At 34.5% G+C, this 13,886-nt stretch overlaps 1 protein-coding gene across 1 annotated transcript in view; it reads right to left on the bottom strand.

Moving 5' to 3' along the window:
- Positions 1 to 13,886, bottom strand: part of ZNF407 (zinc finger protein 407) — a 458,423-nt gene that overhangs the window by 409,820 nt on the left and 34,717 nt on the right. Inside the window, exon 3 of the mRNA XM_004422642.3 lies at positions 8,496 to 8,610. Coding sequence (XP_004422699.1) covers positions 8,496 to 8,610 — 115 coding nt within the window. The remainder of the gene's footprint in view (positions 1 to 8,495; positions 8,611 to 13,886) is intronic.

The raw sequence follows: 13,886 nt of genomic DNA, 5'->3' as shown, positions 1-13,886 counted from the left end.
GTAGCCATTATTTCCCTTGTTAACAGCCTGGTGGCTGAAAATAGTGAAACCAGAAAGTTCAGAAGAGATATTAAACCTAAACAGAATGCCAGTGGGATATAACAGAAATAACATCAACCCCAGAATCAGAAGTCCTGGGTTCTTGTCTCCATTTGTGAAAAGTCACTTAGCTCTTGACCCAAATTTCTTTATCTGTCCACCAGATGGATTAGACCACACACAATAGGGGGTAAGTTCTAAAATCCTATTTTTTAAATTAATTCCAATGCGGAATACTAAAATGTCTTTTCAATATTTAAACACATTCCAATTTTTCAGACTGGTGCAAATTTATATTTGGAAGCACTGACCGGCCAGGATATAAAAAAAAAATCATACTTATTTGCTAATATGATCACAATAATTACCAGACCCGTTAACAACACGAGACCATTTTCACCTATTTCATTTACAGCAGCACTTCTAAAATACACTAGGTGGGAAGATCTTACATTTTAGCCAGATTTTATAGAAAGAATCTTCTAGCTCCCCATGAACCATATGTAAAGCTGACAGTATATTTAAGATGCTAATTAACCCTTTATCAGCAACTCAAAATAACCATCCTTTGGTCCAGCTCAATATATTCCTATAGCTCCTCAGAGGTAAACAGTACTTTTTAAAACTGAATGGGAATAGCAATCCAAAAACAATTTTCTAAAAATTCATATATCTAAAGAGCAGGATTAAACAGCGCTTGGAACTGTTGTTGCTTGGCACTCTGACACTTAGAAAACAAAGACTTTGTACTCATTCTTGGTAAAATGCTCAAGTGGCAGCAAGGAGAGTAAAGGAGCCCCAGGGACGAGTGAAAGTGGACAGAGGGTGTGGAGGTAGAACCACAGAAACGTAACCCATCCATGTGCTTGGATATAAGAAAGGGACTAAGAAGTGGCAGAATAATAGGCATTACTAAACAGCATACATGATTTTTATTGACGGTTTCCTGTTCCAATTTACACTGCCCATCCAGATGAACTGCCTACGGAAACACAACTCTAATATCCGTGTTCAACGTATTAGTTACCTGTGGACATCTGCAGCATGGCCACATAACCATACTTCCGTATAATCAGTATTTGGAACCATGCTGCATTAGGTTATATGGAACTGGTATCAACCTGTTTTCATTGCAATTATCCACAATCAATAGCATTCCTAATTAAAATTACAAACAGTGAAATTTTCTTAAAAATAATTCCTGTGGCCAATTCCCATGCCCCATGATTCAGTAGCAGCAATTCCCTTCCCACCAGGCTCTCTATTTCCTCCCCTCCCTGCCTATACACAGTCCAGAAAACTGGAAGAAAGTCAGAGGAGTAAAAAAGAAGTGATGGAAAGCAGAGGGAAAGGCCAGCATCCAACACCTTAGCACAGCCCAGTTTTGTGATCTGGCCCTGCCTGCACACCCCCAGCCGCCCTGGGGACTGTCCTTGCTTGACAATCTCACCTCTGGCAGTGCTGAATTCCCTGTAGCTCTGGAACAACCACGCTCCTGCTGACCACCCCTGAATCCTGCTTGGAATGGGCCACCCCTGGTCCCCTGCCTAATCCCCACTCACCTCCATAGCAAACGCTACCTCTCCGATGAAACGTCTTCTGAATCACCCGACAAGACTTGGGCATTTCTTTACCCGAGCTTTCTCCATCCACTTGGGGCAGTTATTGTTTTGCTCTTTTTCACCCTAATGACCAACAGCACTGGCACACATTGATGCTCCATAAATGTTACTTAATACTAAAAAAAATCGCCCACTTCATTCCATCTAGCCACTTACACTCCAGGAATTTCTTGCAGTCTTCTTAATATGCCATGCTATTCCCTACTTCACTCCTTTTGCTCTTTAGTTCCCTCTGTTAATAATGCCCAAATTTGCCTTGTGAATACCTCCTTATCCTTTAAGACCCAACTCAAACATAACCTCTCAGGGAAGCCTTTCCTGCTGCTCCTAAGCAGAGCTGAGCACCCCTCACTGTGGACCACTGTCCTTGCTCTCACCCTGTAGTGCATCTCTTCTCATGTCTGTGTCTCCTACTTGGAGCATGTGACCACGGGGCCCTTGCACCACCTGGTCACTGGGCCTGCATGAAGAGGAAACTCTCAAGAATCTGTCCAAATGAATGAATACATGAATCAGTGGTTATTCTTTCCTCCTATCTAGATTACTAACACCTCCTCTTATTCAGTCTTGAGCAAATCAAAGAACAAAACCCTCCAGAAAGTGAAGGACTTTCAGAAACACACGAACAGGAAGAGGGGAGGAGAAAACATGTCAACAATAAAAAAAATCACAGGACAGGTGAAGGAAAGCAGATGAGTGGCTACTCGCCTACATTCCCCTGCAGGGATCAGGAGGATTCTTCCACTAAAGAATCCTGAGACTCCACAATAGGGTTTTAAAGTCACCACGGAACCATTTTAAAATAAAAATAAAGCAAAAATGACTTCAGTCACTGAGATACGACTTCTTCCCTAGAAAAGACCTTAGAAACAGAGGCCAGTGTTTTTAACTGCAAGACCAAGAAATGACAATGTGCACTTTATTTCTGTTTGTTATAGGTTGATCATACTTACTGTCTTGGAATAAATCTCTGACCCCACTCTTCCACGGCAAAAATTCAAGAAAACTCTACCCCAAAAGAGGAGGAGAGGGGATGGTGGTGACAGAGGTGCTGTCCCTTCTCTGTGAGGAAAGGCTGGGGACAGCTACTTCTGTTTTTTCTCCATGGTCCTACCCTTACCCCCAACTCTCTCCTGGATTTATAAAACAGCTCACTGGGAAATACCCCAGAATCATATCTGAGAAAGTGTGTTTTTTATTTTAATATTATAACTAAGATATCTCTTAGATTTTCAAGTTAGAAAGTGATTTGTACATAAAAAAATATAAAACAATGTTCATGCACTATTTAAACAGTATTATAAAGACTTCGTTAATTTTGTATTTCTCACTGACAGGAAGAGAGACAGTAATCATTATGTGGCACTTTTAGAATTTCAAACTAAAGACAAAAAATATATCATTAAACAAAGAGCATTAACATATTATATGGATAAAATATGTAATACACCCTTTATAATAAGAGTATTTTAATGTTAATTTAGACGTTTTTTACAAAACTGAGCAACGCTGCACTCTATATTGTACAAGCATAATTCATGCCACAATATAAAACAAACATTTTCTATCTATATCTCTTCAACCAAAACAACCAGCTGAACCAAATACTTATGTTATTTGGATACATCTGTAGATATGATGGGTGTAATTAATTGCTCAGCTAAAAGTGCAATTCATGGTGCCTTTAATGATTTAGGTATACACAGCTTTAGTTCTCAGAGCAGACTAAAAATAGTGATTTTAATTTATTCCTGCTGCCTACAATTACCCACAACCATGTATTTTTAAATATTTCCAGCCTATAAAAATTACTAATTTTTGCCACTTGTGTTTATCTGCATTTAGACTTTGATTTGGATAAATTAAGCTCTCAAGTGTTCCTTGCTTTATGAAACTCTGCATGTTGTACACTTCAACACAAATAAATGACTTGTACCATTAGAGGTTTAAATAATGTAATGTATTTCATGCTCAGCCTGAAGCTGGATTCCAATGAAGTTGCTAATGCACGTAATGATTAAGTGTAACTCAAATACTAACTGTGTTGTTGAAAACATGACAGGCAATAATTTGGTCTATTATATTCTGCCATTTAATTGCCTAGTACAGACATTCTCTGACACGTTATGAAGCAATGATTTACAATTATTCAAGCTGCAAAGGTCAGAAAGTGACATTATAATCATCTACATAGAGATCCCTTCTAATGCACAAAAACTAGGTAATGCCACACACACACACACAAAAAGACTTTGACTGCATTACTAACTTTCTATTTAAGGTTTCTTAAACCAACTAAGGATAAACAGTTCATAAGCATACTAATACACAATAGAAAATGTCTAGAATCTTTTCATGAACCCAGAGGTGACAGATCCAGAAAATGCCCTTATTCTTTCTTCATTAGGTAAGTTCTACTCAACTACTTAACTCTATGCACAAGATTCAAGACCAGACATAAGGAAATCAATCAGAAAACAACACAATCCCTCAATCATGCATACTGGGGCTTTGTGAATAATGTCATACAAAAGTTAGGTATCATTTCCTAGATTTACTGAAATCACAGACTACTTACTAGTTTTATATTCTTTTTTTCTTTAGTAACTAGTAAAGAAAAACAAAAACAATAACCCAAGTTGATCAGTTTTACCCCTCTCATCCTAATGGAAAGACAGTAAAATCTTCACTTTTTTAGGCACTTATTTCTATTACACTAACATGTTCAATTTGTAACCACTCAAGTGCAATAAATTATCAACACGTAAAGAACAATGGGGAAAAACAATAAAATTATTTAAAAGAAAACTTTAATATGAGAAAAGTGAAACAGAGGAAGAGAGACAAAAAAAGAGACCGAATACCATATTAAAGTAAAACACTGTGCAAGCAATTTTTTAAAAGAACGTAAATCTGAGCGAAAGCAGAAAACAAAAGTGGCTGGGGGCTGGAAGGAGATAAGTTACAGTTATTGCATGCTGGTGGAAACAACCTCGAGAGAAAAAAATAAGTACAAAGGACTGTCAGCAACCCAAACAACAGATATTACCAAAGCAGAGAAATAAAGAAAAGGGACAGTTGAAAGGCAGGAAAGAGTGGTCTTCCATGACCAGCGCATAATTTAAGTCCATCACTAAAAATACTTTTACTCTCAAGTTTACCGTCTGTACAATGGGAATGAGAAACATAAGATAAACAATCTCTTGAAACCACAGAGATCAACAAATGAAATGAATGTTAAGTAAGGTGTACACTAAACCAAAGCACTGCATAAACACTATTTACTACTGAGAGTATTATATATACTATTGTGGCGGGAGGGGGGGAGATGTATATATACACAGAGAGAGAGAGAGAGAGAGAGTATTAAAATAACTTTAAATGGATTTAACAAAACATGCTATCTATAATGACTTTCTTAAGCCACTGAGATTGTCAAGTTCTTAACTACCGAAAAAAACAAAGGTAGAGATCATGGACTTAGTAAAAATATGTTTAGCCTATTTTTAAATATATGTTCCCAACAAAACTATTAACTTCTGTACAGGGATGCTGGCTATTATTTCTTATTTTCTCCCCTACTAAGCACTATGTCAGACCCTTAGCACATTTTCATGTTAACTATCTATCAAGTGCTAAGTATAAATCCACCTACTCATATATTCTATAAAATTCCTCTCAAGATCACACTCATATGTAAGAAATGTAAGAAACTGTACTATCCAAAAATTGCTCCTCCTAAAAGTGAAAGTAAAATAAAAGGCTTTTAAATGAAGTTATCTATAACATGTTCTTAAATAGGAAGTGCAAAGCAATACATTTTTGAAATTTTTACCGTGACATGAGCATGTAAACCACGGGTAAACAAAACTTAAATCCCGAACTCTGAATCCTAGCTACCTAATAGGAATCAGGCATCTAATACATTCAGCTTCTTTGTCAAATTAGCTGAAATCCATGATACACTGTAGCTAAGATTTGCCGATGAGGGAGGAAAAAAGATACCTTAAAACTGAGCTTAAAGATTCAAAGAAAATCAGCACAGGTCCAAACACTGAAATAAAAGTGTAAAAGGCAGTTCATGTTAGGGGAGTAGCTAGTGCACAACTCCTAAACTCAGCATTAGTAAAAATATAACGTATGTATTCGATGCGCATTCACAGTCTTCTTATATACAGATATGAAAAAGAAGTCAAACAATTACAAATAATTGGAAACATTCAAATTGAGCTCAATTCAACAGAATGCACTGTCTCCTGCTTTCATCAATTGCACCATAAAATAGTTTTTTTCAAGAAAACCAAGAAGTTACTAAGAACAAATAGTACAACATTGTGAGTAATAATTTCATTTTAAAAATATGCCTGCCCGACTATTTTTATATCTTATTACTCAATCACAACTATTTGAAACACAGTTTTATGTCTTACAAGTCAAATAATGAAGAGGTAGGTCATTAATAAAATTCTAAAAGACAGACTAAGAAACTAACTACTACAGAAAAGAAAACATAGTGCAGGACCTCCTGTTTGTGACAAAATTATAGAGTTAATGTTCCTGAAAGATCACTTCACCTTTTAAAGCATGATTTTTTAAAAGGTAAAATTTATAGCAATTAAAGCTAATGAAGAAATGCAGCATGAGCTGCTTATGTTCAGGAACTAATAGGTCCACTGAGCATTTCTAAGATTATTTAGCCATCAATGATAATGAATTGACATTGTCAGTGATGTTAATGTACCAATGCTCTCTACTGCCACTAATCTGATGGCCAATCCTTAGCTTTTGTTTTGTTTTTCACTTTAATTTTTAACCTACATACTGCCCCATCCCTTTGAAACACTGAAATACACAACAACCTATGATACTTTTTCTTTAACATTAAAGGGTATCTAACTCATTATTTTTCTGTTTCAACTACATAGATTAATAGGCACTCCTCAGTTTACTGCAACTCTTCAGAACATTTAGCTTCACTGTGAAAATATCTAGCCTGTAAAAATTATTCTTATATAAACTTTAAATCAAATTTCACTTAAAAAATTAAGAGAAGTATTATTTCATAGTCAAATAAAATTCAATGACTATCGTAATTCTAAGACATACAATTTTGGATGCTAGATTGCTTTTTCTATGCACACATACCTGTAGACCTCTATGACAGCAGTATAACTCAATATATCTACATGTATTTATAATTCTCTACCTTGGGAATCAAATGTATAAACCACCAGTGCAACATTTCAGTGTATGTATGAGCAAAGTGTGCACTGTTCAAATTAAACAATCAAAGCCAATCAATCACATATTGTTTTTGATGCTACATATGTCAGAACTGTTCTCTGAAAAAGGTTCTTCTTCTCTTTTCAGGGTCGTAGTAACCCTAATAAAAAATGAATGGAATTAGATTTCTAATAACAGAGTATCCAAAAATTGTTTACTTGTTTTGCAGAAATGAGGCAGAAACTGCTTATTGCCATGTAATAGCAAATTTTCATTGGAGTCAGGGCTCTCTTTCCTATAACTCATACAATAAAAACAATAAATGAGATATCTTTTAAAATTCCAAGACCTAGAGCAATTAAAAGGAACCATTTGGCACTTGACCCTTGCAGCTAAAATCAGTAGCAACAAAACTCATTCTTCCACTGATCTTCAGGAGGCTCTAGGGCAAAGGTTCATCTTCATTTACTTTAGCTGCAAGTCACTGAACCATCAAATCTGCCAACGAATACATCACAGACCGTGGTTAATAAAACTGCTTGCAAAGTTATTTGTAAAACTATCTTAAGGGTCAAAAAATGCAAGTGCATCCTGGGATGAAATGTACTGTCCAACAAAGAACAGAAGCTGTTTTTGACTTAAAACATATTTACACAGTAGTGCCAACCACAAGAATCTTCAGCTAAAAAAAATAAACCTAATATAACGTGTACACTTTGCATAATTTAATTGAACCTGTAGTATTTTGTGAATTAGCCATAAGAACTGTGGGTTTCTCAAGTTTCACATAAAGTGTTTTTATATGATATGTACTTATTAGTTAATTTCCCTAGCATATTAATAATATTAAAATATATTTTTAATCAGAAGTAGGGTATTAAAATACCGCTCTGAATGTCCTGTGATATACCATACATGTCATGACATTTTAAAACCTTTTAAACATTTCTCCTAAATTAATTAGTTGTGCATTAAGGCATCTCAGTGCTTCCTATTAAACACAACACATTTGAGTGACAAACACTGTGAATAATTCTTTAGAGCAAAGAGCCATTAACTAAAAAAGGAAAACAAGTTTTGAAATAAAGTTACACAAAAACATACATTATACACTGTTTCTTTAAACTTCACCCCTGCAATAATCAGTAACCCACTGTCTGAAATTAAATCTTTTTCTGCTTTATTTCCTTATAGAATATGTCCAGTGGATCCAAAGAGCCATTAATGTGATTAAAATTAAAGCAGTATAGCAAAAAAAAAAAAAATACATGTACACTCCCAAAGCTATATTATGTATTTTTTTATGTCTTTAAATGGAATTTACAGTTCTCTCTGGCAATGTGAATGAACATCCTATAATTTAGTCAATTTACAGATTACAGGTTCAAATTGACCTTGTAGCCCATAAAATTGCTCATCTTCAGTACAGGATTAGAAGTGGGAGAAGAATGTCATAACTGTATTTAAGGAATTTACCATAACAATGGAAAGGAGGATACGCATGCATAATTTTAGCCACTCTTACTCATATCAGTTTTGAATTCTGAAACAATGGATATCCGGCACATGCTTCCTGGTTCACCACGATAGAGATGGTTTCAATTTACTCACCCACAGACATGACACTTGTATTCCCTCATCCCAAGGTGCCTTTTGACATGGTTTCTGGCATCGCCAAGCTGAGCTGTTGCAAAATGGCATATCTTGCACTTGAATGGTTTTGATCCTAAGTAAATGTAACATAAAATATGATTTGAATTTGAATAATACATTACTGGTAGTTTAAAAAGAGGCCTAGATCTTAAATCATACTTTTAATCTAATTACAAATTTCTGCCCCCAAAATGGAATACTTGCACTCCTTTCTAACTTGAATAGACCTGCATTCCATAATTATTTCACCAAGAAGACTTGAATGTTCCAGCGAGTGCTCCTAACTTTCAACATTTCTGAGATGTACAGTCAAAAGCAACACAGTTGAGCAGCACTAAGTAGATGAGATGAGCTAAATAACTCTAAATATTTTTCTTATAACTCAAAAAAATATCTTTGAAAGTCACTTGACATGTAAAATGGAACATTTTAAAAACATAAATGCATACAGAGCAGCTGGTATTTTTTAAGGTATATTTATTACCAAATAAATTTCTCAGTGGCCACCTCCTTGTTTCCTCATATTTCTGCAGCTTTGAATTTATTCACAATAATGGTATTTCAGATTGTTTTTGCTGACATTTATCCCAAATGATTCACTATATTACTATTTTAATAACATACAAAGTAAGACTATATAGTGGATAAATTATTTTCTTTTATGACCATTTTATAGTCAAAAATTTTTGATGATTCTGCAAACCAAAAGTACTGACATTTTGGCTATTATTGATTTCAAGAACAAATATTTCAATATAAAAAGCATAGTATCAACAAATTTTTTTTTATTTCATAAAGAAATAAGGTTAACCTATAGTCAAAAATGAGAAAACAAAATTATTTCAGAATCGACAAACTGGGTGTCAGTCATAGACAGACTATGACTAGAACATAGTTACCAACAGCTAATCAGTACCCACAGCAATTGGAAACAACACTCTTTTAAGGTGTAACATATATACACCATTTTCCAATTTTCTAACCACTAAATCTTCAAATAAATAAATCAAAATCATAAAAATCACAGTTTAAAATCAGTACCATATGTTTCCAGATTTTTCATATCATGTTTAGGACCTATTTGGTGAAATACCTCTTCTAATACAGTTAGAAAGAATATGAAATGTGTGAACTTTAGTAAATATACAAAAAGAACTCAAATTTTTAAAACTGCAATAAATCATATTTAATCAATGAACCTTTGTGCAGTGTCCTTGAAGAAAAAAAAATCCTCCAAGAATACTTTGTTGAAACTGAAGCCCTCAGTAAAAAATTTTAGTCTTAAATTTCAATTTAATTTCCAAAAGCTGACAAAAATAGTGAAGCATTTAATTTTAATCTTCTAACAGAAATAAAAAAGTCAACAGTATTAAGCGCAGGCAGACAAGGTTAAATATTTCACAGTTCAATGACAATGAAGCCAGATCTCTTAATACTTCCATTTCTACTGTTAGAAGTAGATGTAAAATATATTTAGCACCTGAATGGTTATATCTAGTCAGCTTTATATGTTTAAACGTCAAAAGCAGGTTGAGACTGCAGCTTACAGCAATCACATTCTATCAATCACATTAGAAACTACAGTTTATTTAAATGTTTCTGATAAAACTAAGCCTATCACTACTTTGAAACATTTCATCTCGACACAGAATTCTACGAAGGGACCTATAAAAGAAAAGAGTAAGAAGAACCACTTTCCCTGTACTTTAAATTAAAATGCGTTAAAGATAATAATGTAATTAGGAAATTATTAATTAACAATAACATCAGGACTCCAAACAAAGAAAATAAAGCTCTCTCAACATCCCTATCACAATTTTAGTGAAAGGATTTAAAACATCTTGTGGATTCCAGTTTTTGCCTTGCTTACACTGCACTGACACTGATGAGTTCCTCCTTGTGTTGGCACACGTGCCACAGGCGGCCGGATACAGACCTTCAGTGTTTTCAATTGACAGTACACGGCTCCTTGGTGAAAAACCTTCGTTCCTTCAGGTTTCAGTGACCATGAGAGTGTGTTGACAATACAAAAATGAGTTATTTTGTTGACTGCTTTCATGCAGAAATCACAGAGGCCCTGACTATTTTTCATATCTTATATCCAAAGTAGACAGTGTTAATATCTCCTTTCTGTGTCATAAAAATTCAAATACTAGAGAACTAGAAATAATACTTTTCGATATAAAAAAAAAAATTGTCCCTTCTTTTCTAACTGATAATGTTTCCATTTTGAAGCTTGCTATGCACATCCCCAAATGAATCCAGGCAAACTTATAAGTGTTTATAAGGCAAAATTTGTAAAACCACATATTTCTAAATCTGTCTTTCTTTCAGGTATATTGTCATTATTATAAACTGTCAATATTATTTTAAGTTCCATTCCTTAGGAAAGCATTATCCTCAGCAGGTTTTTTCCTTTAATTTGGCCTGTGAGGTTTTTTGAAAGGGAAAAACAAAAGAGGCTCTCTAGCTTTCTGGTACCTTACAATTTTACCAAAAGAATTCCAAAGACTTCCAAAACTAAGTCTTCACTCAGACCTACACAGGCATTCCTCAACATGCGTTATTGCTAATTGCTATGCATACATGGATGTGACATTAACATTAAAAAAATAATAATAAAACTTTAGGTCTAAAAGAACCAAGTAAGATGTATACAAGCCATCATCTAATACTTCTAACTAGAGCCTCAATTCTACAATCCTCTCTAAATATTCATCACTTCATTCATTCATCTGCTCACTCATTCATTCATTCAACAAACAACACTGAGAGCCAACTATGTGTGGGGTGTGGAGATGAAGCAGTGAACAAAGGAGAGCCTCTGTTCTCATTGTGCTCAAAGTCCACAGGCTAACTCTCCTAACCACCTCTTCCCAAGCTGACTTGGCGTGTAACTGTCACGTATTAAGTGACAAACATACCGGCCCCAACTTGAGAATTTTTTAGTGAAGCCACACAACTCTGTATCTCTTAGCATGCAAACATTTTCCAATAGCACTAGTGATGAGAGCACCCGGAACATTAAATGAAGGGCTTCAGTCTTCTAGCTTAATGACATGTGCCATGTTATATAAAATTAAAGTGCTAACAGAATAATGCAGGAGACAAAATGAACAGCTTTTTTTGTACTATTAATGTAATGGGAAAGGAGACATTGCTCTTTCTGGTCATGCTGAAGGCTTCATACCAGCAAACACACAGGAAAACTCGGGGATGCTTTTTTCCTACAATTCTTGATAACCAAAACTCATTTATTTCTTAGAGTGCTGCTTTTATCATAGCGCTAAGGATAGGAAGAAAAGGTTACATAAAACATATAGTAAATCACAAAATATGAAAACAGGGATTGGAAGAGTAAGCCCTTTTCCAGTTAACCATTAATAACAGTCCCTGCACTACTATTTCAGGGACATAAGCAAAGTATCCAAAAAGCAATTCATTTTAAGATGCCCCAAGGAAAAACCTTGGATTAAACCCTGGAAAGCAACTTCTCTCAAAAAATGACTTGCAAAATTGAAATGGTAGACTGGCATCATGTACTCAGGAACAGTGCTCTTTGTGGTGCTTCAGAACACAATAAAATGTACTTGCTGATAAGCCTAACATAAGATGTTAAAAAGTATGCTAACTTTTACTAAATGTTACAATCAATGATGTAACTTATATAAGTAGGGTTACTTTGTCACATATTGATAGTTACCTCACTTTCACATCCACATTAACTTGATTTTAAATGCAATTAATACATATAGTCAAGAAAGACTAATGGACTACATTCTGCACTTAACCTGGTGGACATTTTCAAATGGCACAAGTGACCAGTGCAAACCTATTTTGCATTGTAAACGACTAAATAAATCTTAATGGATTAAGAATGATCAGCTATCAACACACAAGGGAAATTAAGTGCTGAAATGCCTACATTGATTATTTTAAATTATTAGCCTTACTCTGTTCTTGAATTTGTATGCTTTTAGTGAGCTTTAACACATTTACAAGACTTATTGACTATAATTACAAGAGAATTCAAGTAATGGACACATCAATTATAAGCAACATGTCTTGACCAGACAGTTGCATAAAGAATTCTAAAAAGAGCTCCATTAGCATCTTCCTCTTAGTTTTATTCAGTTTTATCTGCCTTAAGAGGGCATATTAAGAAAGTACATATTTTCTGTGCATGTGAACAAGTCTGATTTCTAAAACCATATTACTTCAGGAAGTGAGTTGTAACATAGTACTGACAGAGATATTAATAATGCCAACAAATAAGTATTTGGACTTATTCCCCCAAAAAGTGGCTCTACTGCATGGGAAGAGTTCAGACCAAGAGTACAATGTTTATATTTACCTAGATTAATCTTATGCAGGTTACTTATGCCCAGTTACTTTCTTCAATGTAAAACTTTTATCTATCTTTAATCACCCTAAACTATTAATAATGTTTCATACTCTTCTGTCTTCCTCCTTGTAAGCATGCACTAAGTTTCAAAAACTGCATGAATTTAAAGTATAGCTTTAATAATAAGCCATTATTTAAAAGTACAGTAAAATAAACCTTACAGTTTTAATGAAAATATGTTCATTGAAATGTGAATTTATTATTCAAATCCACTCATAAATTCAACCATGGAGACAGAACTTGTCTAAGCAGAGCACAATGATTTAGAAAAGCTGTCTATTTAAAATAAAGAATGTATGGCAGGTTTATAGAAACAGTGCAGTGAATTCTTACATAAATTTAGAAGAGTGGCTTATGTATTTTGCACAAAAAAAAAGTTTTTAAAAAAATTTCTACCCAAAATTAAACATTAAAATGGAACAATACACGTGACAGAGTACAGAAACTAAATCAGGCGCTACCTCCACAAAAACCAAATCCTCAGGACATACTAACTTTGAAAAGTGTTGACTAATTTTGATCCTTGAAAGTACAATCTTGTCGCCTGGGGGAGTTACACTTTTGGATATAAACTATTTGGCAATGGATATTTTTAAATCCCTAAAACTGTAAGAAAATTTTTATTATTCTATTCCTCAAAAGCCATTTAATATGTCCTCTGAAACCCAAAGTGCCACTTAATAGATACCTTGGAGTTCCAAACAATTAGGACTTAGAAACAACTGAAAGCTCTAAGAGACAGGAATTTAACAAAGGCATCAGAGGGACTAGGTGTTCTTGATAAAATTAAAAGAAATTTGTCATATAACCTGCCTTTGGAATCACTAAGGCTTAATTACCTTTCGAAACGCTAAGTGTCAACAAGGACTTATGGCCGAGGTCCAGAGCGCCCCACTGCAGTGCAACGTGAAGTAGGTGGAAGGTCAACGAGCAAATGCAGTAAG

Source organism: Ceratotherium simum, chromosome 14 (assembly GCF_057802395.1).
Source record: "Ceratotherium simum simum isolate JZ-2026a chromosome 14, ASM5780239v1, whole genome shotgun sequence".
Taxonomy (NCBI): domain Eukaryota; kingdom Metazoa; phylum Chordata; class Mammalia; order Perissodactyla; family Rhinocerotidae; genus Ceratotherium; species Ceratotherium simum.
This window is presented reverse-complemented; position numbering and strand designations above follow the sequence as displayed.